Below are 26761 nucleotides of genomic sequence, written 5' to 3'. Positions count from 1 at the left end.
TATATACTCCTATTCCTACTGCTGTTCATCATGGCACCTCCTGCCCATGTGATATGACTCTGTATCAACTACTACTGTTAATACTACTGCTGCTGCTTCTGCTGCTGCTGCTGCCCAGTCAAGACACCTATGTCAGCAGTTATTTGACACTCTATATACTCCTATTCCTACTGCTGTTCATGATGGCACCTCCTGCCCATGTGATATGACTCTGTATCAACTACTACTGTTAATACTACTGCTGCTTCTGCTGCTGCTGCCCAGTCAATACACCTATGTCAGCAGTTATTTGACACTCTATATACTCCTATTCCTACTGCTGTTCATGATGGCACCTCCTGCCCATGTGATATGACTCTGTATCAACTACTACTGTTAATACTACTGCTGCTTCTGCTGCTGCTGCCCAGTCAAGACACCTATGTCAGCAGTTATTTGACACTCTATATACTCCTATTCCTACTGCTGTTCATGATGGCACCTCCTGCCCATGTGATATGACTCTGTATCAACTACTACTGTTAATACTACTGCTGCTTCTGCTGCTGCTGCCCAGTCAAGACACCTATGTCAGCAGTTATTTGACACTCTATATACTCCTATTCCTACTGCTGTTCATCATGGCACCTCCTGCCCATGTGATATGACTCTGTATCAACTACTACTGTTAATACTACTGCTGCTTCTGCTGCTGCTGCCCAGTCAATACACCTATGTCAGCAGTTATTTGACACTCTATATACTCCTATTCCTACTGCTGTTCATGATGGCACCTCCTGCCCATGCGATATGACTCTGTATCAACTACTACTGTTAATACTACTGCTGCTTCTGCTGCTGCTGCCCAGTCAAGACACCTATGTCAGCAGTTATTTGACACTCTATATACTCCTATTCCTACTGCTGTTCATGATGGCACCTCCTGCCCATGTGATATGACTCGGTATCAACTACTACTGTTAATACTACTGCTGCTTCTGCTGCTGCTGCCCAGTCAAGACACCTATGTCAGCAGTTATTTGACACTCTATATACTCCTATTCCTACTGCTGTTCATCATGGCACCTCCTGCCCATGTGATATGACTCTGTATCAACTACTACTGTTAATACTACTGCTGCTTCTGCTGCTGCTGCCCAGTCAATACACCTATGTCAGCAGTTATTTGACACTCTATATACTCCTATTCCTACTGCTGTTCATGATGGCACCTCCTGCCCATGCGATATGACTCTGTATCAACTACTACTGTTAATACTACTGCTGCTTCTGCTGCTGCTGCCCAGTCAAGACACCTATGTCAGCAGTTATTTGACACTCTATATACTCCTATTCCTACTGCTGTTCATGATGGCACCTCCTGCCCATGTGATATGACTCTGTATCAACTACTACTGTTAATACTACTACTGCTGCTTCTGCTGCCCAGTCAAGACACCTATGTCAGCAGTTATTTCACACCCTATATACTCTTATTAAGACTGCTGTTCATCATGGCACCTCTTGCCCGAGTGATTTGACACTGTATTGTCAATGTCTACTACTACTATTACAGCTCAGTCAAGACACCTGTGTCCCAATTTTTTGGTACACTATTGACTACTATGACCACTACTGATGCTGTAAAGTATTCCCCAAGTGTTTTTATGCTATGTATTACTATTACCACTACTGCTTGTAAATCATGCCTGTGTGATACTTAGTGGGAATGCTTTAATAAGCATTCCTAGTATGGATACCCGTAAATGTATTAATCTTAATTAGTGTGAATGCTTTAATAAACATTTCCAGTATTGATATCCGTAAATTTAGTAATCTTATTATTCCTTAAGTTTTTTGGTTCTGCGTAACTTCGGCATACTTTCAGCTATTGAGACCATTCAACTGTAAAAATGTTCGTCTCGTTCAGCTAATGATGGGACTTCTTCAAGTTTTTTTCTACTTTTTACACTTTTATAAATTTTAAGCTTTTAGACCCTTTTTTTAAACATTGAAGTCAATGAGAACATCCTTTTCCCCTTTGAATTCACATGCCATGCCAAAAGTTTCAGCTACTTCATACTTTCACTTACAGACACTGAAAAAACTTTAAAGCGGTCACAAAATATTTAGCTATCCGGCTATGACTTTTCAGATCGTTATCGTTTACAATTTTTTGGTGAAAACGCAATTTACGTTTTGCGAATTTTTCACAAAAATGCAATAGGTTATAATGTAATCCTATGGAGGGGATTTAGAGTCTGTCATGTGACCTTAACATTGGAGATCTTTGTAATTAAAAATATCTTTACAAAAAGGGGAAACAAATTGGTCTCACGCCCACAAGATCTACTTTTCATACACAATTTTTAGATCAAAACGTAGCTATGCTTGTCTGGTTTATGGCAATGTGACCAATTCTGCGATACGTATTTTAGTTTTAATTATTGGAGCAACAGCCAGAAATTATGTCTCATAGACTCTCATGTGAAATTATCTAAAAAATGTTGCTGCAGAACTCACAAAGACGCTCTTTTCTAAATCGCAGAAATGGCCACATTTTTAAGTTTATCTACATAAATTTCATATCGATGCGTTTACAAGGGCCGTGTATTTCAAACGGTGTAGTCGTTGTATCAATTGCATGTACGTTTGAGGATTTATTAAGCTTTGTTTGGAGGCTTAAATCATGTATTAGATCTGTGAATTAAAAGCGTTTGTAATGTTATTTCTTTCCATAAATAACTTTCCTGACCTCAGTGCAATATTCCTCCTCACTGACCTGGGGGGGAGGGGAAACCTATTGAGGGGGGAGGGGCGACCAGGAAGTCAGCATACTCTATACTTTGCAGATAGAGAAAGAAGCTGTGTGTCCTAAAGATAGTGTAGTGGTTATGGTGAATGTCTTTGGCAAGGGGCTCACCAATTAAGCATTCCCACTCGCATTTTCCTCAGGAAATGCATTGTCTAGTTATATTATATTTTAATACTCCTGCTGCTGCCTCCATGCTGAGTAAAGCTTCATGACCTTTCTGGCACAGCGGATCCACCAACAGCCTCCGCTACAAGCTACCAGACCGGACTACCAGACCGGATCTAAACAGCAAGTGTAACTATAACAATGAACCTTATGTTAAACCCTGTTTTGCGGCATTTATACTGCAACCATTGGGCTGACTGCAAGAGCTCATCTGCATTCTCTCTCTTTCTTGCTCTCCCTCTCTCTCTCTTTGTATATATATATATATATATTGTTGCTTTTGTTATGTTCATTTTTCAACAGTTTATTTTGTGTTCGTCGTGTCTGTGTCGTGTGCTTTAGTTTGTCCTAGGTTAATGTTAAATAAAATAATAGTATAAAATGTTTTTGCTTATTATGAAGTTAAATGTGTTGATGTTGATTTGTTTGATGTGAAGTTAGATGTGTTGAAAAACCTACAACTCTATCTCAAAAAGAAATGAAACATTTCCAAAAAATAAGTTTTTTTAATACAAAAATAAATTTAAATATAGCTCTCAATCCGTTTTTGAATGCGGTGCATTTCCGCAATCTGACCCGATAGCTGCTGCTCTAGCAGAGCATTTTGTTGGTTGAGGTAGCTCATCTTACGCTGGTTCTGAAGGATCTTCTGGTGCGTCTTTTCAATGAGTATATTTTGCCTCTTCAGATCTCTTGATGCTTTTAGGATATAATAAAAAAACATTTGGATTTCAAATAACGTTACCAAATAAATAAATATTTTTTTTTGCTTATTAATCAATCATTATCATGTGTATACACTTGTTATGTGTCTAACACATCCCGGGAGTGCAGAATTATTAGGCAAATGAGTATTTGGACCACATCATCCTCTTTATGCATGTTGTCTTACTCCAAGCTGTATAGGCTCGAAAGCCTACTACAGATTAGGCATATTAGGTAATGTACATCTCTGTAATGAGAAGGTGTGTGGTCTAATGACATCAACACTCTATATCAGGTGTGCATAATTATTAGTCAATTTCCTTTTCTTTGGCAAAATTGACCAAAAGAAGGATTTGACAGACTCTGAAAAGTCCAAAATAGAGAGATATCTAGCAGAGGGATGCAGCACTCTTAAAGTTGCAAAGCTTCTGAAGCGTGATCATCAAACAAAAGAAGCGTGTGGAAAAACAAAGGTGCAAAATAACTGCCCATGAACTGAGAAAAGTTAAGCGTGCAGCTGCCAAGATGCCACTTGCCACAAGATTGGCCATATTTCAGAGCTGCAACATCACTGGGGTGCCCAAAAGCACAAGGTGTGCAATACCCAGAGACATGGCCAAGGTAAGAAAGGCTGAAAGACGATGACCACTGAACAAGACACACAAGCTGCAACGTCAAGACTGTGCCAATAAATATCTCAAGAAAGATTTTTCTAAGGTTTTATGGACTACTGAAATGAGAGTGAGTCTTGATGGGCCAGATGGAAGAGCCCGTGGCTGGATTGGTAAAGGGCAGGGAGCTCCAGTCCGACTCAGACGCCAGCAAGGTGGTGGTGGAGTACTGGTTTGGGCTGGTATCATCAAAGATGAGCTTGTGGGGCCTTTTCGGATTGAGGATGGAGTCAAGCTCAACTCCCAGTCCTACTGCCAGATTATGGAAGAGACCTTCTTCAAGCAGTGGTACAGGAAAAAGTCACCATCCTTCAAGAAAAACATGATTTTCATGCAGGACAATGCTCCATCACACGTGTCAAAGTACTCCACAGCGTGGCTGGCAAGGAAGGGTATTAAATAAAAAAAAGTAATGACATGGCCTCCTTGTTCACCTGATCTGAACCCCATTGAGAACCTGTGGTCCATCATCAAATGTGGGATTTACAAGGAGGGAAAACAGTACACCTCTCTGAACAGTGTCTGGCAGGCTGTGGTTGCTGCTGCACGCAATGTTGATGGTGAACAGATCAAAACACTGACAGAATCCATGGATGTCAGGCTTTTGAGTGTCCTTGCAAAGAAAGGTGGCTATATTGGTCACTGATTTGTTTTTGTTTTGTTTTTAAATGTCAGAAATGTGTATTTGTGAATGTTGAGATGTTATATTGGTTTCACTGTTAAAAATAAATCATTGAAATGGCTATCTATTTATTTTTTGGTTAAGTTGCCTAATAATTCTGCACAGTAATAGTAGTCACCTGCACACACAGATATCCCCCGAAAATAACTAACACTAAAAACAAACTAAAAACTACTTCCAAAAAAATTCAGCTTTGATATTAATGAGTTTTTGGGGTTCATTGAGAACATGGTTGTTGTTCAATAATAAAATGAATCCTCAAAAAATACAACTTGCCTAATAATTATGCACTACCTGTATACTTCTAGCATCAATACCATATTATGGTTATACAATCTGACAGGTGCGCTTTATATGTTGTCCATTTTTATATCTACATTTTGTTGTTGAAATGTTATTAATCATTGTGCACATATTTACCTTCCTGAATGAGGCTCACAGGACCGCTCTCTTCCTCCTGCTCTTCTGCTTGAGAAGTTGGGGTGGTGGGGGGGGGAAGCTCCTCAGCTTGCTCCTCAACAGGAGCTGGGGTTGGGGAGTGGGAGGGCCCTGGCTGCTCCTCCTCATCCATGTCCTCCTCTGCCGCATCCTCCTCTGCCGCATCCTCCTCCTCCTCCTCATCGGCCTGGCGCCTTCTGCGCTTGGCGCGGACAACTGGCATTGGAGCTCCTATAATAACACAATGTTCATATATTATAAAAATGTTTTCTAATGACGTATGCAAATTCTGTGTACTGTGCTGTATTGTATATGAATACAAATTGATTTATATAGACAGTTAACCAATGGGACAATGTTATATTAAAGGGTCTTGTGGGCACTACAGGGGACTGAGCGTGAGCTGGGATGCAACCATGTTAAAATGAGCTGTTTTTGTCTCCTTTGTTTTGTTCAGACCATCTCATGTTAAAAAAAGGGCCTGATGGAGCACACGGGATTACTATAACAACCCCACTCCTAACACAGGAATTTAGTGGTAATCTATATATATAAAACTCAACGTGTGTGTGTGCATAAATGTATGTATGTATGTATGTATGTATGTATGTTCCAGCATCACGTACAAACGGCTAAAGATATTTATATGAAACTTGGCACACAGGTTACTTATATGTCAGCCACAAACATAGGATAGGTGGTTTAAACCTTACCCACCCCCACTTGCCATGGTCGGGGTTTTTCTTTAAAGTCCCATGCAAAGCAATGGGAAAATTATGTTCCCACATAACTTCTGTGTTCCTGTCTGCTGCCCCATGTCTTTTTTCAACAGTACTATGAATACCTTGGCCGGTGGTGATATATGTTAGCACAACATGGCATCTTGGTTAACAACATCTGACCTTACATGAATTACATATGACCTTACATAACTGTCACCAAAGGAGCTGCGGTGGCTCCACGCGATTGCCACTGCACTGACAACTGATTCACCTCTGCAGCTAGGGGTTCGGATCCCGCTCTCGGCTACCTGTGAATTGAGTTTGGTGGTCTCAGCCCCGCCACTGGTGGGTGTGCTATGCGAGGTTGGGTTGGGAGGACCCCCTCACACCCGCCATTGCCAACCGGGGCATGGAGAAAGGTGGCAGATTGCCTCTGGGGGAGGCCTCCCAACTCCTGCAGGCCGGCTCCTCTCTCTTTCGAGTTCACGCACAAAATACACTTTTTTAAAAAAAAACATAACTGTCAACAATAACTTACCTGGATGATATTTAGCCCGAAGACGTCTGACATTACCCATTTGGCGCCTCTTGAGGTCAGACCACTTCTTAACAATGGCCTTGTGGTCATGTTGGCCGCCAAAGTCAGCGATTAGGGCGCTGACCACAGCCCTTTTCTGTGGCTGCCGCCGCAGGTCATCATATCCTGTTTCCAGGAACTTCTGCAAGATGAAGAACAAAGTATATTGTAATACTTCTGTTGACAGCCTTATGGATATATGACGTAAATGTATGCTATTCAACAATTGGAAGCATTCTCGCCTTATTAATCAATGACAGGGGTAACATGAAAGATTTTATATCCTGCCATTTCGGTCGCCACCTTTTTTGCATAAATATAGCAGCCATTATCATTTGCATAATTATGAATATATTATTAACAACACAGGATACACGTATAGGGGAGATATGCGTTGCTAACTCTTTTCCCTGTCAGGAGCCTAACGCCCCGGGGGGTCAGAGACGGGACCTTTTTCGGAGGACCACTGACGTATGTACCAGTCGCAGTTTTTTGTGATGTCACTCTTTAGGTGTGTGCACATTTTTCACTGCATCCGGGTGGAGTTTTTGGGTTGTGTTTTGCACGCCACAGGCTTTTCAACAGGAAAAAAACAGCTGGAGGCAGAATGGTTGCAAAACACTACGTGTTTGTTACTTAACTCTGGGTTTCAAGACCAGTCCACCTCCAGCTGTTGCAAAACTACTACTCCCATCAGCCACGGTCTGTCAGTGCATGCTAAGAATTTTACTTTTGCTGCATTTAGGGTGCCACAGTTTAGAGACCCGTGCATAAAGGCCTGAAAAATGGGGGCCTGCAGAACTTACAATACTAGAAGTGCCAGCATTCCCAGGCATGCTGGAAGTTGTAGTTCTGCAACATCTAAAGGGCAATATGTATTCGAACGTCCTTGGGCCTTGAGGACACTGAAGTCAGGACGTTCGCATACGTCCTATGTCCAAAAAAATTTTAAATTCATTATGCTAAATAACAAGGAAAAGTGCCAATATACACATTTGCCAACCAGGGTGTCTGCAGCTGTCCAGGCATGCTGGGACTTGTAGTTTTGTAAAAGCAGGAGACACATTTTTTGTGAAATACTAATATATGATCATATATACTAACTTTTAAACTAGACTTAAATGCTGGGCTGGGCTGGGACTTGTAGTTTTGTAAAAGCAGGAGACACATTTTTGGTTAAATACTAATATCTGATCATATATACTAACTTTTAAACTAGACTTAAATGCAGTTGAAGATGATGAAATAACAGTGGTCAAAATACTTACACAAATCAGCAACTTTTCCTCAGACTTAGTGAAATTGCTTCCAACCATGTTGCTGTGTGATTGCGCTGCGATCATAAGTTGGAAACTGGCAAGGCTCCAGGAAATGGTCGCGTGTTGTTCGCGTGTTGATTGCGCTGCTTGGACCGAGATGGGTCCATATGGCTTCGGCTGTATGGACCACAGTAACTCTTTTCCCTGTCAGGAGCCTAGGAGCCTAACGCCCCGGGGGGTCAGAGACGGGACCTTTTCGGAGGACCACTGACGTATGCAACCGTCGCAGTTTTTTGTGATGTCACTCTTTAGGTGTGTGCAAATTTTTCCTTGCACCGGGTGGAGTTTTTGGGTTGTGTTTTGCACGCCACAGGCTTTTCAACAGAAAATAACCAGCTGGAGGCAGAATGGTTGCAAAACACTACGGGTTTGTTACCTAACTCTGGGTTTCAAGACCAGTCCACCTCCAGCTGTTGCAAAACTACTACTCCCATCAGCCACGGTCTTTCAGTGCATGCTAAGAATTTTACTTTTGCTGCATCTAGGGTGCCACAGTTTAGAGACCCGTGCATAAAGGCCTGAAAAATGTGGGCCTGCAGAACTTACAATACTAGAAGTGCCAGCATTCCCAGGCATGCTGGAAGTTGTAGTTCTGCAACATCTAAAGGGCAATATGTATTCGAACGTCCTTGGGCCTTGAGGACACTGAAGTCAGGACGTTCGCATACGTCCTATGTCCAAAAAAATTTTAAATTCATTATGCTAAATAACAAGGAAAAGTGCCTAAATACACATTTGCCAACCAGGGTGTCTGCAGCTGTCCAGGCATGCTGGGACTTGTAGTTTTGTAAAAGCAGGAGACACATTTTTGGTTAAATACTAATATCTGATCATATATACTAACTTTTAAACTAGACTTAAATGCAGTTGAAGATGATGAAATAACAGTGGTCAAAATACTTACACAAATCAGCAACTTTTCCTCAGACTTTGAGAAATTGCTTCCCACCATGTTGCTGTAATATTGGGAAACTGGCAAGGCTCCAGGAAATGGTCGCGTGTTGTTCGCGCAATTGCGCATGCGCGATCGAAAAATCGCAATCGCAATATGTATTTTGGTTAAAATATCATACATATTCGATTTCAGAGTGCTGCTACAGCAGTTTTCGAAATATCTGCAATAAATTTCGCATTCGCATGTTGCGATATTTCGATAAAATATCAGGAATATTCTGAGCCAATCAGAGCGCTCCTCCAGCATATCTCGAAATTGCGCAATAAATATCGCATTCGCATGTTGCGATATTTCGATAAAATATCACGAATATTCTGAGCCAATCAGAGCGCTCCTCCAGCATATCTCGAAATTGCGCAATAAATATCGCATTCGCATGTTGCGATATTTCGATAAAATATCACGAATATTCTGAGCCAATCAGAGCGCTCCTCCAGCATATCTCGAAATTGCGCAATAAATATCGCATTCGCATGTTGCGATATTTCGATAAAATATCACGAATATTCTAAGCCAATCAGAGCGCTCCTACCGCAGTTATTAAAAAATCGCAATTATTTTCGCATTCGCAATAGCGAAAAATCGCATTCAATTAATTTCGATAAAATATCACGAATATTCGAATTTAGCGAATATATCTCGAATATTCGAATATATATTCGAGATATATCGCGAAATCGAATATGGCATATTCTGCTCAACACTACTGAATATACCGAGTAGGTATGAGCGAAGGCTAACAAAGTTCGAGGAATATTGTAACCGGAGCGGAGTGCTTCAACATGCTCTCTCCAAAACTAGTGAATTATTGAACATCCCTGCTGAGGATTTCCGGTTACCTTTTTTTGATAGATGGGAGGTGGATCTGGGTAGGACCTTTTACAGAGGAGCAAAAGAACAAAATATTACGAAATGTATTTGAATCATCAGTTTGTGTTAAGACGCAAGAATTTAATTTTAAGATATTATTACAGTGGTACCGTACCCCGGTTGTCTTAAATAGGTGTTATCCAGATATATCAGATAGATGTTGGCAATGTGGGAGAAAAGGAGGGACACTAATACATATTTTGGAAATGTCCTAGAATACGGAGCTACTGGAATGAGGTGAGGAAAATATTGCAAAAGCTTAGTGAGTAGGAACTAACGGGAGAGTGGACATTTTATCTCTTACAGGAATCAAATATTCCGGTCAGAAGGTACAGGAAGTCGGTGGTTTGCCATCTCTTGAATGCAGCAAGAGCTTGTATCCCAGCGATGTGGAAACAGACACAGCCCCCGTCAGTAGGGATGTGGCTTAAGCGAGTAGAGGAATTGTTATGGAGACTTGGGCAGAATTGAATCACTTCAAATACACAGAGGAAGGGAAAACTTTGATAGATGCAATCTGAATAGAGGGGGAGGGAGTGGAGGAACGGGGGAGGGCGAGGGAGAGGAAGCGGCTGCTGGGGGGGGGGGTTCTTTTTTTTTTTATGTTGCTTTTGTTGTTGGGGTTTTGGGGAGGGGAGGTGGGGGGTACAAAAAATCAACGGAAACAGAATGAGATGGATCTAGAGAGGGATAGAAAGCTCCTCCTACCGGCTCGTGGGCAATCGCGGCTGTCGGCGTGAGATCGGTGAATGTTTTTTCACAATCTCATGCTTGTAAGCCTGGAGGAGAGATGTGGGGTCTAATTGATCCCACATCTCTCCATAAAGAGGACTGGCTGTCACACTAAATCCTATTACAAGGGATGTTTATATTCCTTGTAATAGGAATAAAAGTGATCAAAAAAAATAAAAAAAATAAAAAGTGTAAAAATAAAAAAAATTAAGTAAAATAAAATGAAAATAAAATGAAAATTAAAACGCCCCTATCCCCGGTAGCTCGCGCGCAGAAGCGAACACGCATGCAAGTCTCGCCCACATATGTAAATGCCGTTCAAACCCCACATGTGAGGTATCGTCGCGTGCGTTAGAGCATGTGCAACAATTCTAGCACTAGACCTCCTCTGTAACTCGAAAATAGTAACCTGTAAAAAAAATTAAAGCATCGCCTATGGAGATTTTTAGTACCGAAGTTTGCCGTTATTCCATGAGAGTTCGCAATTTAAAAGTGTGACATGTTAGGTATCTATTTACTCGGCGTAACATCATCTTTCACATTATACAAAAAAAATTGTCTAACTTTACTGTTTTGTTATTTTTTAATTCATGAAATGGCGTTTGAAAAATGATTTCGCAAATACCGTGTGAGAAAAAGTTGCAATGACCGCCATTTTATTCCCTAGGGTGTCTGCTAAAATAAAATATATAATGTTTGGGGGTTCTGATTAATTTTTTAGCAAAAAAAGTTTGATTTTTACATTAAGGAGAGAAGTGCCAAAATAGGCCCGGTGGTCAAGTGGTTTAATAAATAAGACAATATATTAAAAAGATAATAATGCAAAGTTCATCTTAAAAATATATGATGTGCGGAAAAATCACTAGTGCTTGATTGTTGAAGAACATGATACGCGTCTTGTGAAAAAAACTTTGCATTCTAATGGTGATCACAATAGCTGTGGCTATCTGTGCTCCTATTTGGATTACACTCAACAGATATTTCACCCCTATTAGGGGTATGGAGCATTCAGTGTCTGCCACTGTGAGGCACTCTGGCGTTTTCACTTATCACTGCTACAATGGCTTCAGTTGTGTCCCATGGAAGGAGAAAGGCAAATGCCCAATAGTGTGATACCGTTTTTTTAAAAACACTATTTATTAAGAAATTGAGTGGAAAGGTACTCACATTTCATACAGTTTAAAAAGCTTATAATGCTGACACTGTTCAGTCCAACTGGAAGTGATGCAATCTGTGCTAACCCCGCCCTACCGGTTTTGTCATGCTGACGTCATCTGGAGCCCAGATGTAGCCATTGTAGTAGTGATAAGTGAAACTCCAGAGTGCCTCACAGTGGCAGACACTGTGAATGCTCCGTACCCCTAGTAGGGGTGAAATATCTAGTGAGTGTAATCTAAATAAGAGCACGGATAGCCACGGCTGCTGTGATCACCATAAGAATACAACGTTTTTTCACAAGACGTGTATCACGTTTTTCAACAGTCAAGCACTAGTGATTTTTCAGCACACCATATATTTTTAAGATGAACTTTGCATTATTATCTTTTTAATATATTGTCTTATTTGAATTTTTTGCACATTGGTCAAATTATTGGAATTTATTTTTGCACTTTTGCACGCATTTTAAGGCTCCACGCCAGAGGAATACAGGATTAATAATATCAATATTTTTATTAACATTGATTGCACAGCTCATTATCTTTTGCACATAGACAATTTGCACTTATTGCACAGGTGCTATATATATATATATATATATATATATATATATATATATATATATATATTGTGAGGGGGTTAGCCCATCAGCGGGTGTGTGTGACCCCCTGGACGGGTTCAGCTCACAAAAACAATTAGGCACAGCAGATGGTGGTAGGAGGAAAACAAAAAGGTGCGGATTTTATTTGAACTATATACAAAACAAATGTGACAGAAACAAAAGAAATACAAAAATAAACCCTGGTCACTTGACCACTTACTAAACACATCGGTGTCCTTAACTAACACCTGGGTACAGCCTAGTGCTGCCCCAGTCCCCAACTCCCTGCTGGTTAGAGTTTTGGTAATAGTTTTGGTAATAGTAGCCACACAGGCTTTGTCTCACCGGCTCATCAAGTCCTCCCAGCAGGACTCCCAGCACTCCCCCTAGAGGTACAAACTGGCATAAAGCCTGAACCTAGGAGAAATATATACAACATCTTGGATGCGACCAGGGGATTTAACCTGCCTACTGTCGCAATATATATATATTAAACCATATATTTATTTATATTTTCCATTTCCTACTACACTTAGGTGGCAGTAATCCGTAGAGGCAGCATTTCTTATATTTATTGCCTGCTGGCATTCATTCCATTGCTCAGGTTCACACACACTTATTCTACTGGTGAGCTTGTGTCACGGAACAAATTACCATCTTAGATCGTCCTCAGGAATCAAGATAAGAGTTTATTGCATATGCAAGAATAATTATTACATTTGCATTGCAGACTATATGGTCATCGTTTCTGGTCAGAACATTATGGCATATGGCTTATATAGGCCCTTGGACACCCCCTTCTCTTGTCAGAATGCCAAATCAGATACATTTAATTTATTTCTGAACATTCTGGAGAAGTGGAAAAATCTATTACAGACTTATCTTATCTCTCTATTCAAATATGGTTATGCAGGATATTGACTTGGATGGTCCCCAAGCCATCTGCAAATATACTGAAAAACAAGACATAAAAATGCAAGTCTAAGCATAATTATAATCAAGGTTATATTTGAGCATTAGGCTGTATTTAGCATACTTAGAATACAAAATGGCGTTTTCATGGCTGACATTTAGAGTATAATTTCTCTAACGGCTTGTCATGCACGGTTGACCAAGTTTTAACAAACAAACTGAGCACACTTTTTGTAGGACCTTGGATAGCAGGCTGTGGGCGTAGTCTGATTCCTTTGAATTGGAACTGTAATGCCCCGTACACACGATCGGTTTTCCTGTTGGAAAAAGACTGATGAGAGCTTTTGGTCGGGAATCCCGACCGTGTGTATGTTCTATCAGACTCTTTCCAACAGGAAAACTGCTGGAAAAAGATAGAGAGCAGGATCTCTTTTTTTTTTTTTCGTCGGGGGAAAAAAACTATTCGGAAATTCTGATCGTGTGTACAAATCCCGACGCGCAAAATTCCTACGCATGCTCGGAAACAATTTGACGCATGCTCAGAAGCATTGAAGTTCATTTTCTTGGCTCGTCGTAATCTTTTACGTCACCGCGTTCCTGGCAGTCAAAATTTCACCGAACTTTTGTGTGACTGTGTGTATGCAAGGCAGGCTTAAGAGGAATTCCGTTGGGAAAACCATTTGTTGTTTTTTTCCGACGGGAAAACTGCTCGTGTGTACGGGGCATAAGACTTAAGAGACTCTCAAACCTAATGTTTTTGTAGAGAGTTACTTTAGCTGGTTACATCACCTCTCCACCTCATCCAATCTGATCCATCCTTTCCAGCCAACTAAATTCTGGAGAAACAATCAAACCTGCAACCAGTGAAGCTCAGAACAGCCCAAAGCAATCACAAACTGCTCCACTGATTACAATGGAGCCAAACAGAACTACATTTACCTAACTTCCCTAGCAACCTATCTGAGGGCATTCTACATTCACAAATCAGTGTTTGCACAGTTCAATGTACAAACTGTGCAGGGCCTGAGTGGCGGGATGAATTAATCTCTGTGTGCATGTGTGAGGCCCCATACACACGTCCGAGTTTCTCGGCAGATTTCAGCCAGAAACTCGATCGGAGCTGGATTCTGCCGAGAAACTCGGTCGTGTGTACACTTTTCAACGAGGAAGCCGACGAGGAACTCGTCGGGCCGAATAGAGAACATGTTCTCTATTTCCTCGTTAGTCAATGAGGAAAGTCGGCCCGCCGAGATCCTCGGCGGCTTCCACACTGAACTCGACGAGGAACTCGATGTGTTTGGCACGTCGAGTTCCTCGGACGTGTGTACGGGGCCTGAGAGTTACATCAGCCCGAGCCGGCCGGCCAGCCAGCCAAGATGGTCCAAGATGTCGGACCTGAAAGACTGGATGAAGATGTCGGCAGCAGTGAGGGAGATTGCAGACCTTGTATCGCTGGAGAAGAGGTAATCGCAGTGGATATTATTTCCTCTTTACAATGCATAATCCTTGTAATAGCTAGTTCAATTTTGTAGTTGGTTTCATTTATCTTTGCTGTAAAGCATTTAAAATCTAACAAAGGGTTTGTGTGGACAAACAGGCTAAAGGAGGCCTGAATAGTGCTGATGGTAAGGCTGGCCATACATTATAACATTTTCTTGTTTTCTTGTATAATTTTCCTTAAGGCCCCGTACACACGAGGGGATATCCGCTGGAAACGGTCCGCCGGACCGTTTCCAGCGGACATTCCTCCTCCGGATTTTGATCCGATGGCTTGTACACACCATCGGATCAAAATCCGCGCGGAAAACATCCGCGGTGACGTGTCGCGCCGTCACCGCGACGATAACGCTGCGACGTGCGCGACGCTGGAGGGTAACTACTTCCACGCATGCGTCGAATCATTACGACGCATGCGAGGGATGGGAGCGGATGGATTGATTCGGTGAGTCTGTACAGACGACCGGATCAATCCGCTGGAAACGATTCAAGCGGATAGATTTCTTTGCATGCTAAGAAATTTCTATCCGCTTGAAATCGATCGGCCGGACGAATCTCCGCGGAAAAATATCCGCTAGGCCGTACAGACGACCGGATTTGTCCGCTGGAACTGATCCGCGGATCAATCCCAGCGGATAGATCCGGTCGTCTGTACGAGGCCTTAGATTTACCGAAACCATATAATATGAGGTCAGACCTAAACATTTTCAATTTGTATGCAATCAGGGAGGCCCTTGCACTAAATTGTGTAATGTATGGCCAAAGTTTATAACAAATGAATCCCCCCCCCCACCCACACAAATATACCTATCAAGTTATTTTGATACGCTCTGTTCCCCATTATTCATTGGTACCTATTTTTCTTTGTTTTCAAAGGACAACAGAATAAAAACCTCAAAGTACAACATTTTTACATTCATCCCACTAAACCTGTATGAGCAGTACCATCGGGCCCAAGTGATCTACTTCACCGGTATAGTAATTATTCAGGTAAGGCCTTCTCTCCTAAAAGCTCTTCTTTCTCCTAAATAGTGTATTAATGGGTAATAAGTGATGTACCAAATGAGCCTCTGAGTCCTAGAGGGATTGACAGAATGGGGCCCTAGGTAAGGTAACAGCTTAGGCCAAATAAAAAAATTGCTGTTGGCACAGACTGTATTGTCTGAACTGTTAGACCGCATCAAACACCAACATACTGTAGAGCAGTGGTTCCCAACCTTTTTGGCATCGGGGACCAATTTTGTGAAATAAAATTTTGGCAAGGGCCGGTGAGTGGTCGCGGCAGGCTCCGTGGCCGATTTGTCAGGGCAATGACTGGTGTTAGCATTTCATTCATCACGTCACCATTGGTGATATGGTGTCAAGATGATTGAAGTGCATTATTTCTATTATTGTATTGTAATATATAATAAAATAGTTCGGCTCACCATAATGCAGAATCTGTGGGAGCCCTCAGCGTGTCACTTGCCACAGTTGCCTGCCACCAGATACAGCTTGTCACTTACCTTCGTCGCCTGCCACCAGATAAAGCTTGTCACTTTCCACCATCACCTACCTTCAGATGCAGCTTTCCACTATCCTGCAAACACAAAATGCTTCCCACTGTAGCCTGCCACCAAAAAATACCGGATGCAGCTTGTCACTTTAATAATTTAAAGGCAATTTGTATGTTTTTTTTCATCTGCAGTGAAAGACTTGCACCCTTTTCTAACAGCCTCTCCCCAGTGCTATGGCGTCCGAGCGGGGAACCAGTGATCTGCCAAGCTTGTTCCAGCTATGGTATTTGTTCCTCTTAACAGCTGATGATCAGCTGTTACGTTCGGCTATTTCCGTAGCCTGCTACTGCGCATGCCCGGAGTCTGCGCAGTCGGTTGTGGAACTTCTCAGATGGTCATCTTCTCCCCTCCTCCTCCCTCCCTGAGGCAGCTATGGGGCCTCCCCCGCCCGGGTGCTCGCTGACTGGTGCCCTGGATGGGCCGCTCTATTGTCAGTCAGTGAGCTCCTCCTGCTCCGTCAGCCCCATAGAGCCGCACACAGCCCCCCCCTCTCCGGTGCCCAGGGATCCCGCATGCTGCGGACACAAAAAGCGCCGGCTTAGTGGGGTGACGTCACCCTTCCTGCAATATGTCAGACGGGGAAAGCATGTAGAAGATGTAGAAGGGGATGGTAGGTGTTGTGTAGGACGGCGGTGTGCTCAGTCCATACAGAGGGGGATCCTCTCTCCTCCCCCATCACACAACAGACGCCCCTTCTCTCTGCTCTGCATCCTGATCTGCCGAGCTGTGTTCCTCTTAACAGCTGACGATCAGCTGTTTCGTTCGGCTATTTCCGTAGCCTGCCCATAGCCTATTACTGCGCATGCCCGGAGTCTGCGCAGTTGGGTGTGGAACTTCCCATATGGTGGAACAAGGATGTTAAGTCACCGGCACACACGTGCAGTTGCTTTGGTTCCTTCCTATCCTAGAGTAAGGGGGGAAAAGTGGCGATTTGGGGCGAGCGGTGAGAGATGTCATCTCTCTGCTCGCCCACTGCACCTCTGAAAGTATAGCCTTCTTGGCCCGGCTGTAAGGGTGGAACAGCGGTGATGCGGGGTGGGTGGTGAGAGTTGATGTCATCTCTCTGCTCGCCCACCTCACTTCTGAAAGTGCAGCCTTTGAGCAGGCTGCTGCTGTCAGAGTACATAAGTCAGTTCCTGCAGCACAGTTAAATAAAAAAAATTGATTGTGTGTACCCAAGCCTTAGGAGTGTGGGGTGGTCAGTGGGCGGTAGTTCCTATGCTTCAGCATATAATATTTTCACTTTTTTTCTGGCAGATATTTCTTCATCCACATTGATCAATGTGAAAAGAGGAATCTATAAGTTTCCTTTTTTCGTTCAGCCCATAGGCTGAACCCCGAGCACCAACACGCCACCAAAAATGACTTTTTGGAAAGTGGACACTTCAAGCTATTTGCTAAGAAGCATAGCGAGTATTTTGCAGATCTCATTTGTTGCCACAATTTTTGTAAAATTAAGAAATAAAGTGCAATTATTTTTATTTTTATTTTTTTTCATTATTCAAAATACTCACCATACCTCTTATCAAATACCTTGGTGTGCCTACTTTTCGAAAAGGGTCATGTGAGTGAAATCGGCACTGTTCTTGCATTTTGCAGTCAGGAAGTGAAATGAGAAAATTACTTCCTTTGAAGGCCTGAAGGTGGTCATTGGTTTTTGGCCCCTGTAAGTGGCTAGGCTGCCAAAAAGTCTCACACATGTGTTATCTCCATACTCAGGAGACATAACAGAATGTGTTTTAGGGTGCAATTTCACATATACTTGTGACATGTATGAGAAATATCTCATTAAATTGACAACTTTGTGTAAAAAAAAAAACTTTTTTGCAAAAAATAAAATCTTCCAAAGACTCATCATGCCTCTCAGCAAATACCTTGGGATGTTTACTTTTCAAAAAGGGGAAATGTGGGGTTGTCTGAACCGTCCTTGCATTTTGGGGCCTCTAAAATGGTGATAGGTAGTCAGGCAGTGAAATGAGGGAATTGCACCCTTTGAAAACTTGAAGGCAGTCATTGGTTTTGGACTCCTGTACACAGCTAGGCTCCCACAAAGTATTACACATGTGGTATCTCCATACTGGGGAGAAGTAGCAGGGTGTGTTGGGGTGTAATTCCACATATACCCATTGGGGCAGATCCAAATACAATTAGATGGGCGCAGCGTATGTGAGATACGCTACGCCGCTGTAACTTACTTTTGGACCCTTTGAATCCACAAAGAATTTGCGCCGTAAGTTAAGGCGGCGTAATGTATCTCTCGTGGCGTAACGGCGCCTAATTCAAATCGGCGAGTAGGGGGGAGTGTTTCATTTAAATGAAGCGCGTCCCCGCGCCGAACGAACTGCGCATGCGCCATCCCTAAATTTCCCGCCGTGCATTGCGCGAAATGACGTCGCAAGGACGTCATTGTTTTGACTTGGACGTAAATTATGTCCATCCCGTGATTCACGGACGACTTACGCAAACAAACAAAAAAATTCAAATTAAACGCGGGAACGACGGCCATACTTAACATAGCAGGTTTAACTATATGCCACGAAACAGCAGCTTTAACTATACGCCGGAAAAAGCCGACTAGAGACGACGTGAAAGAATGCGACAGCCGCTCGTACGTTCGTGGATCGTCGGAAATAGCTAATTTGCATACTCAACGCGGAAAATGACGTGAACGCCACCCAGCGGACGCCGAAAAATTGCATCTTAGATCCGAAGGCATACGAAGCTGTACGCCTGTCGGATCTAACCCAGATGCCGACGGGGAGCTGCGGTGGCTCAATGCGATTGGCACTGCGCTGACAAGCCATTCACCTCTGCAGCCAGGGGTTCGGATCCCGGTCTCGACTACATGTGAATTGAGTTTGGTGGTCTCAGCCCGGCTCCCGGTGGGTGTGCTATGCGAGGTAAGCCTGCGCTGAGTACGCCCACCCCCCTCCCACAAAAACCACCACACTTACACGCACTTGAAATTTAGTTAACATGCACGCACTTTGACCACGCGGCCTCTAAAAAGAGAGGCGAAGGACTAACGGGGCTGGTTGAGCGGGCTAGATACTCTCACTCCCTTGTAGGGAGTCCCTCTGCCCCGTTGGGCATCAAAGCGGAGCAGGTAGGGCGGGCTGTGTGGGAGGACCCCCTCACACACACGCCATTGCCACCCGGGGCATGGAGAAAGGTGGCAGATTGCCTCTGGGGGAGGCCTGCCTACTCCCAACTTCTGCAGTCAGGCTCCTCTCTCGAGTACACGCATGGTTTCTTGGTGGGTTTTTTTTTTTTGTCTGTTTTTTTGGCCTTCCTCTGGTTCAATTGTGATTGTGTATACAAAGGTTTTTTATGTATGTGTGTGTGTTTTTTTTTCTATGGTTGTTGAACTTTATGGACTTTTTTTTTAACCAGATTAACTATGTAAGTAAAGTAAAAGCTGCGTTTGTAGACGCTATACCTTTAACAAAAAACGATTTAATATACACTTATTGTTTTTTTTGTTTTTTTTACCAAAGACATGTAGCAGAATATATGTTGGCTTAAATTTCTGAAGAAATTTGATTTGCTGCATGTTTTTATAACAGAAAGTAGAAAATAATATTGTTTTTGTTTGTTTTTTTTTTCAAAGTTTTCTGTCTTTTTATTCATTTATATAGCAAAACATAAAAAATAAAACAGTGTTTGAAAAAAAAACAAAAAAAAAACAGTGGTGATCAAATTCCACAAAAAAAGCTCTATTAGTGTGAAAAAAATTATAAAAAATGTAACTTGCGTACAGTGTTGCATAACCGAGCAATTTCCAGTTAAAGTAACGCAGTGCTAAAAAGCAAAAAATGAGGGGTCACCTCTTTCAGAGATCAAGAGGTTAAACTGGGATGCTAATCACATTACAAGTGATTCAAATATGTAAGTAAAATGTTTTTTAAATCATTTTAGATACACATATACTGAGGTATATTATATAAACTCAAATTGCATTCTCACTAAAATATATTATACTGTAGTTACCCTATTAAAATCTGAATTCATATGAAGCTTTTTTGATACTGCCTTGACTGCTAATCCCTTTCACTTATTGTATCTATTGTTTTTTTTTTCTCTGCATGTTCCTCCTGATATTCTCTTATATATCTCTGTCTCATACGTTTATTACAGAGCATTCCAGAGATTTCAACCTTGCCGATTTACTCCGTTGCAGCTCCGCTCATCTTGATTCTGGCAGCCAGAGCTTTCAGGGATTTGATCAATGACATTGTAAGTTACTGGCTGTTTCAATTAAATAGAAATCATAAGGGTTTGTGATTCATTTTCTTTATAGTTTTTTTGTATTTTTTTTTGTATTTTTCTTTTATACACATTTTTAAGTCAGTTTATTTGTAAAATAAAGCGTTTATGTAGGTATTGAAAAACGGTTAATGCATAACATTGGATTAACAGAGCACAATGATTGTTCTAAAGAGTGAGAATGGAAGAAGCTGTTTACTTTCAGATTGTTTCTCTTTGATTGAAAAATCCGATGGAACCATGTAGACAACAAAGGGATGGAAGTCACTGCTGTTGCTCATTCAAGTCTGTGTAAAGACTTGAGCGATTATTCTCAGATCCTAACTGATCTATAATCTTGATTGTTCACGCAGATACTGTTTGCCAGGAACTCTCCTGATCGGCAATTGGTTTTCCTACCTAAATTCATACAGGAAAGCCCTGTTTTTGAGTCTATTTAAGGTTATTATTTTAACTGAAGATCTGATCAAGGGGGAGTTCTTTTTATTTCTTACCCTTGAAATGCGTAGGTTTTTTTTTATTTTTTTTACTGAAACCAATAGATGAATCCTGACTCGCCTATCCTTTGGTCTACCCAAAGGAGGGTAGCCATGTCTGTTTGTGTGAGCACCCTAACCTGAGTCAATGAGCCATCCAAATGTTTTTTGTTCTCTCACTACTTTGTATGATCTCACATCAAAGTCCCTGTGCCTCTCGAATGTTTTTTTGCTGTCAATAGGAACATGTTTTTTGTGTCCGACACCCAATCAGTCAAATCAAAATGTGTTCTTTTGAATTAATAAAAAGTTACAGTGCAATGCGCTAAAATGTGCATCTCATAATGACAGCTGTAATCATTATTATGATTATAAATTAGTTAACATTGTATTGAATATGAATAAATTATATCTATTAATCACCTAAATTGCCCGAGCCTCTTTCTCCCTAAATCCCAGAGAATTTTTATTTATTTTTTTATTTCAGTGATATTTCGGTTTTGCACATCTTTAAGGTTTTGTAGCCTACCCCAATGAATTGTATATACATGGGGCCAGATTCAGGTACATTGTCGTATTTTTGTGCCGGCGTAGCGCATCTCATATGCGCTATGCCGACGTAACATTGAGAGGCAAGCTGAGTATTGCGACGGCGCATCCGTGGACTTACGCTGGCGTATCATTAGATACGTCGGCGTAAGTCTTTGTGAATCCGGGCCATTGTTTGTTTCTTTCAGGAAATGTGAAGATTTAATTTGGTGGCAAATTTGGATACACACATTTTTATTTAGTTTTATTGGTAATAAACAGTAAAAAATGTTGCGAAACGTTTTTGTGTAAATTTAGTGTAGCATTAAAATAAGATTTGTTTTCTTTATTGGACAGGCATACTGACTATTATTAATAGAGTGTTCCAAGTCACAGTACCGACATACCCCAAACCCTGCATATTGGGTATGTTGGACGATCTCGTAATTGCAGATTACCCAAAATGGGCCATTGCTAGATCCTTGTTTCAGGCTCATTCCATTGCCATCGCCATTGGAAGGCAGTCGACCCTCCAACGGTGACAGAATGGATGGCTCTGATGGGTGACACTATACGACTGGAGAAGTTTATCTTCCAGCATAGAGGGTCACTTGGCAAATTTGAAAAACTATGGGCACCCTGGTTGGACACCCCTGGCCTTTCCCCGGTAGAACTAGTACTGGATAGACTATTACTATAACGAAACTGAACTGCCAGTTCTGTGAAGCGGGGAGTGCCTAGCTGAACGATTGGTAATCCCGATATATAATCTGCATTGATATTATACGTAGGTACTGTTTGATCCATATCATAAGATGTCGCAACGTGATTGCTGTATATACTGAATGTGACATTGTATTCTCTGTAACCGAACGCATGACTGTTTCTGCTGTCTTTTATTTGTTTTTGTTTGTATTAGTTTTCTTTAAAGGGGTTGTAAAGGTTCATATATATATATATATATATATATATATATATATATATATATATATATATTTTAAAATAACAAACATGTCATACTTACCTCCACTGTGCAACTAGTTTTGCACAGAGTGGCCCGATCCCGGTCTTCTGGGGTCCCTCGGCGGCTATCTCAGCTCCTCCCCGCAAAAGCTAACCCCCTTTTATGGGAAGCTCTCTCCCAAGGGGGTTAGCTTGCGGGTACGCTCCCCTGATACAGCCGGTGGCTATAGCCGCCTACTGTATCATTCGGCCCTTCCCCCCCGGCGTGCCGCATCATTGATTAGGTTGACCGCAGCGGAGAGAAGCCAGCGCGTTCACGACGCAGGACGTTCGAGGGCTCAGGTAAGTAAACCAGGGGGCTGGGGGGCTTGTAAGCATCAGATGTTTTTTCACCTTAATACATAAGATGCATTAAGGTGAAAAGACGCAAAGCTTTACAACCCCTTTTAATAAACTTATTTGCGTAAAAAAAAAATTTGTTTGCGATGACAAATTTACAAATTATTTGGCAGGTAAACCAGATGTGTATTTAGTTTTTTGCTTGAAGAGGGGTTAATCAGCAATTGCATGCCTATTTCTCTTTTATTACTATCTGATAATAAGGTATTAAAGTGGAACTTCCACATTTGGCCCATAATATTTTTCTGGGTGGAGTGGATACCTAGTTTTGATAAGTACTTGCTCCTGCTTCCGCTCGGATCGCCTAGGGACCATTCACAAAGTCCAGCGCAGCAGGAAACCCGCTCTAAAGCCGCAAGAAGTCTTCTGCCAATAAACATGCTGGCACAGAAGACCCAAAGACTGGCGAAAAACCGGCCTGGGTGAGGATGGCAATAGGTCCCTGGACAAGTCAGTAGCTTTTGACTTTAAAAAAAAAATCCTACGGTAAACTGCTTTAATAGCAAGTGGTTCCAAAGGTAGAAGTTTTTTTATCTTAATGCATTCTCCCTCCTCATTGGCTGAGACAGCACCATTGGCTCCCGCTGCTGTCATTCAGAGTTGGTGAGCCAATGAGGAGAGAGAGAGGTGGTGCCGAGCAGCGGCTCCATGTCTGAATGGACACACAGAGAGGGGGTTCGGCACGGGTGCCCCCATAGTAAGCTGCTTGCTGTGAGGGCACACAGCAGGAGGGAAGGGCCAGGAGCACCAGCGAAGGACCCGAGAAGAACAGGATCTGGACTGCTTTGTGCAAATCCATTGCACAGACCAGGTAAGTATAACATGTTTGTTATTTTAAAGACTTTAATATCACTTTCATTTTTCTATTCTATTGACATTTTTTTTTTAACCCTGATATTTTACAGGCACGCCACAAAAACGATAAATTGATTAACAATGCTTCCTGTGAAATACTTAAAGACCAACGGTGAGATCTGAGTGCTGCCCCACAGCAATTTAAATTTAAATAGGCAGATATAGAAAAAAATACTGGTGTATGTATTTTCACAAAAAATGGTTTAACAGAATTGGCCATATTTTGCCAGGTTGAGCTCTTCTATACACTGATATGTTTACCTGTCTTTTAGTCTATCAATATCTTGGCTCTATTTCCATAGTCCAACAGGGACTTCTCAGTGCCATCTTAATTTTAGTGCATATTTAGGTTCACAAAGCAGGGTGGATCTTTTACCAGAAGAGAGAGAGCAGGTTTTCTTGTACTTTGGCAGTGATATCATGGCAGTGCTTACTTTTTTTTGCCTGAATCAAATCACTTCCTCTCCAGGCCATTACCAGAGTTTACTCATCGCTACTTCGACCAGGGACCTGTCCGGCTTTCAGACACACTTCTTACCCATTTTTCCTTAGAAAGCCTTATGGGGGAAAAAAATTATTGCCTTCATAAGGTCGACAGATCTGGTCAAATATAAGCCCAAATTCTCCCCACTGTGCAATTCAATTTGAGAACTCAACGGTCTCTTCTGTAATGTATCTTTCCTTGGCTTGGTACCCATTACAACTGAAGTGCACTCTCTTAAAGTGGTTGTAAATTCATTTTATCAACTTTATGCTACAAGTAAGCCTATATTAAGGCTTACCTGTAGCTACTCTGCATATCTCCTAAACCTGCACGGTTTAGGAGATATCCCCCTGTGTCTGCATGTGCCGAAGTGATCGGCACATGCGCACTGAAACAACGGCAAGTTGTGCCGTTGCTTCAGTTAGATGTGCCGTTACCGGTGGCTCCCGCCTGCATGTGCGGGAGAGACATCATTGCGGCCCCGGCCAATCGCAGCGCCGGGGCCGCGATACCCGGAAGTAAGCTCCGGGAGAGATTCCGCGGCCGGAAGGGGGGGTCGAGGATGGTTGCGGGGGCTTCGAGCTAAGGTAAGTAATACATAATGAGCTTGTATATTTTTTTTTTGCGTTATAAACAAAAATAGAGCAACAATTTTGAAAAAAAAAAATCAATATTTTATACCTTTTGCTATAATAAATATCCCCAAAAAATATATAAAACTTTTTTTTTGTTTTTCCTCAGTTTAGGCCGATATGTATTCTTCTACATATTTTTGGTGAATAAAATCGCAATAAGCGTATATTGATTGGTTTGTGCAAAAGTTATAGCGTCTACGAAATAGGGGATAGAATTATGGCATTTTTATTATCTTTTTTTTTTACTAGTAAAGGCAGCGATCTGCGGTTTTTTATTTTTTTTTAGCATGACTGCGACATTATGACGGACACTTTTGACACATTTTTGGGACCATTGTCATTTTTACAGCGATCAGTGTTGTAAAAATGCACTGATTACTGTGAAAATTACACTGGCAGTGAAGGGGTTAACCACTAGGTGGCACTGAATGGGGTTAAGTGTGCCCTAGGGAGTGCTTCTAACTGTAGGGGGGATTGGCTGTGTGTGACACGACAGAGATCACAGCTTCCAATTACAGGAAACTGTGATCACTGTCCTGTCACTAGGAAGACTATCGGCTACAACTGTTTTTGGTGCAGCTGCCAATGGATTGCTAAAGGGTGTCTAAAACACCCTTTATGCATTTCCCCTGCCCAACTGCATATATATTACTTAGGTTGAAAAAAAGACATATGAACCATTTTTGCATTATATACATACACATAAAGTTTTACTTTACACATGCACACAGACACCACATATAATACAATTGTACACATACTAGTACATTTTTTTTACTTTACCTCTCGTTCAGGCTGCGTAAGATGAAATGGAAGGATGTTCGAGTTGGTGACATTGTACGTGTAAACAAAGATGAATTTGTGCCTGTAAGTTCCCTTTAAATTACTGAACTACTTTATTGAAAAATGCCCTTTTAGCACACTATTACCCACTTTCTCAAATCGGCATATCTAGTAAATTAAAACTTTTTCTTTTTTTTTAATCAGCCATCACTTACCATGTTACATAGTTACATAGTAGGTGAGGTTGAAAAAAGACTCAAGTCCAACCTATGTGTGTGATTATATGTCAGTATTACCTTGTATATCCCTGTATGTTGTTGTCATTCAGGTGCTTATCTAATAGTTTCTTGAAACCATCGATGCCCTCCGCTGAGACCAATGCTTGTGGAACGGAATTCCACATACTTGCCGCTCTTACAGTAAAGAACCCTCTACGTAGTTTAACCACTTAAGCCCCGGACCAATATGCTGCTAAATGCCCAAAGGCAATTTTACAATTCGGCACTGCGTCGCTTTAACAGACAATTGCGCGGTCGTGCGACGTGGCTCCCAAACAAAATTGACGTCCTTTTTTCCCCACAAATAGAGCTTTCTTTTGGTGGTATTTGATCACCTCTGCGGTTTTTATTTTTTGCGCTATAAACAAAAATAGAGCGACAATTTTGAAAAAAATTCAATATTTTTTACTTTTTGCTGTAATAAATATCCCCCAAAACATATATCAAATTAATTTTTTTCCTCAGTTTAGGCCGATACGTATTCTTCTACCTATTTTTGGTAAAAAAAATCGCAATAAGCGTTTATCGATTGGTTTGCGCAAAATTTATAGCGTTTACAAAATAGGGGATAGTTTTATTCTTTTTATTTTTTTTACTACTAATGGCGGCGATCAGCGATTTTTTTTCGTGACTGCAGCATTATGGCGGACACTTCGGACAATTTTGACACATTTTTGGGACCATTGTCATTTTCACAGCAAAAAATGCATTTAAATTGCATTGTTTATTGTGAAAATTAC

General features: G+C 41.7%; 1 protein-coding gene across 3 annotated transcripts in view; it reads left to right on the top strand.

Moving 5' to 3' along the window:
* The window catches only part of LOC120909279 (phospholipid-transporting ATPase IK-like), a 232230-nt gene that overhangs the window by 74039 nt on the left and 131430 nt on the right, over positions 1-26761 (top strand). For 2 of the 3 annotated variants that reach the window (XM_040321017.1, XM_040321018.1), the window contains 4 exons: positions 15675-15788; positions 20492-20590; positions 23892-23953; positions 25755-25827. In XM_040321017.1, the coding sequence (XP_040176951.1) occupies positions 15675-15788; positions 20492-20590; positions 23892-23953; positions 25755-25827 (348 nt within the window). Of the gene's footprint in view, positions 1-15674; positions 15789-20491; positions 20591-23891; positions 23954-25754; positions 25828-26761 lie in introns of those variants that run through there. The other variant, XM_040321019.1, reaches the window with a different exon arrangement.

The sequence above is a fragment of the Rana temporaria genome, chromosome 8 (genome assembly GCF_905171775.1).
Source record: "Rana temporaria chromosome 8, aRanTem1.1, whole genome shotgun sequence".
NCBI lineage: Eukaryota > Metazoa > Chordata > Amphibia > Anura > Ranidae > Rana > Rana temporaria.
This window is presented reverse-complemented; position numbering and strand designations above follow the sequence as displayed.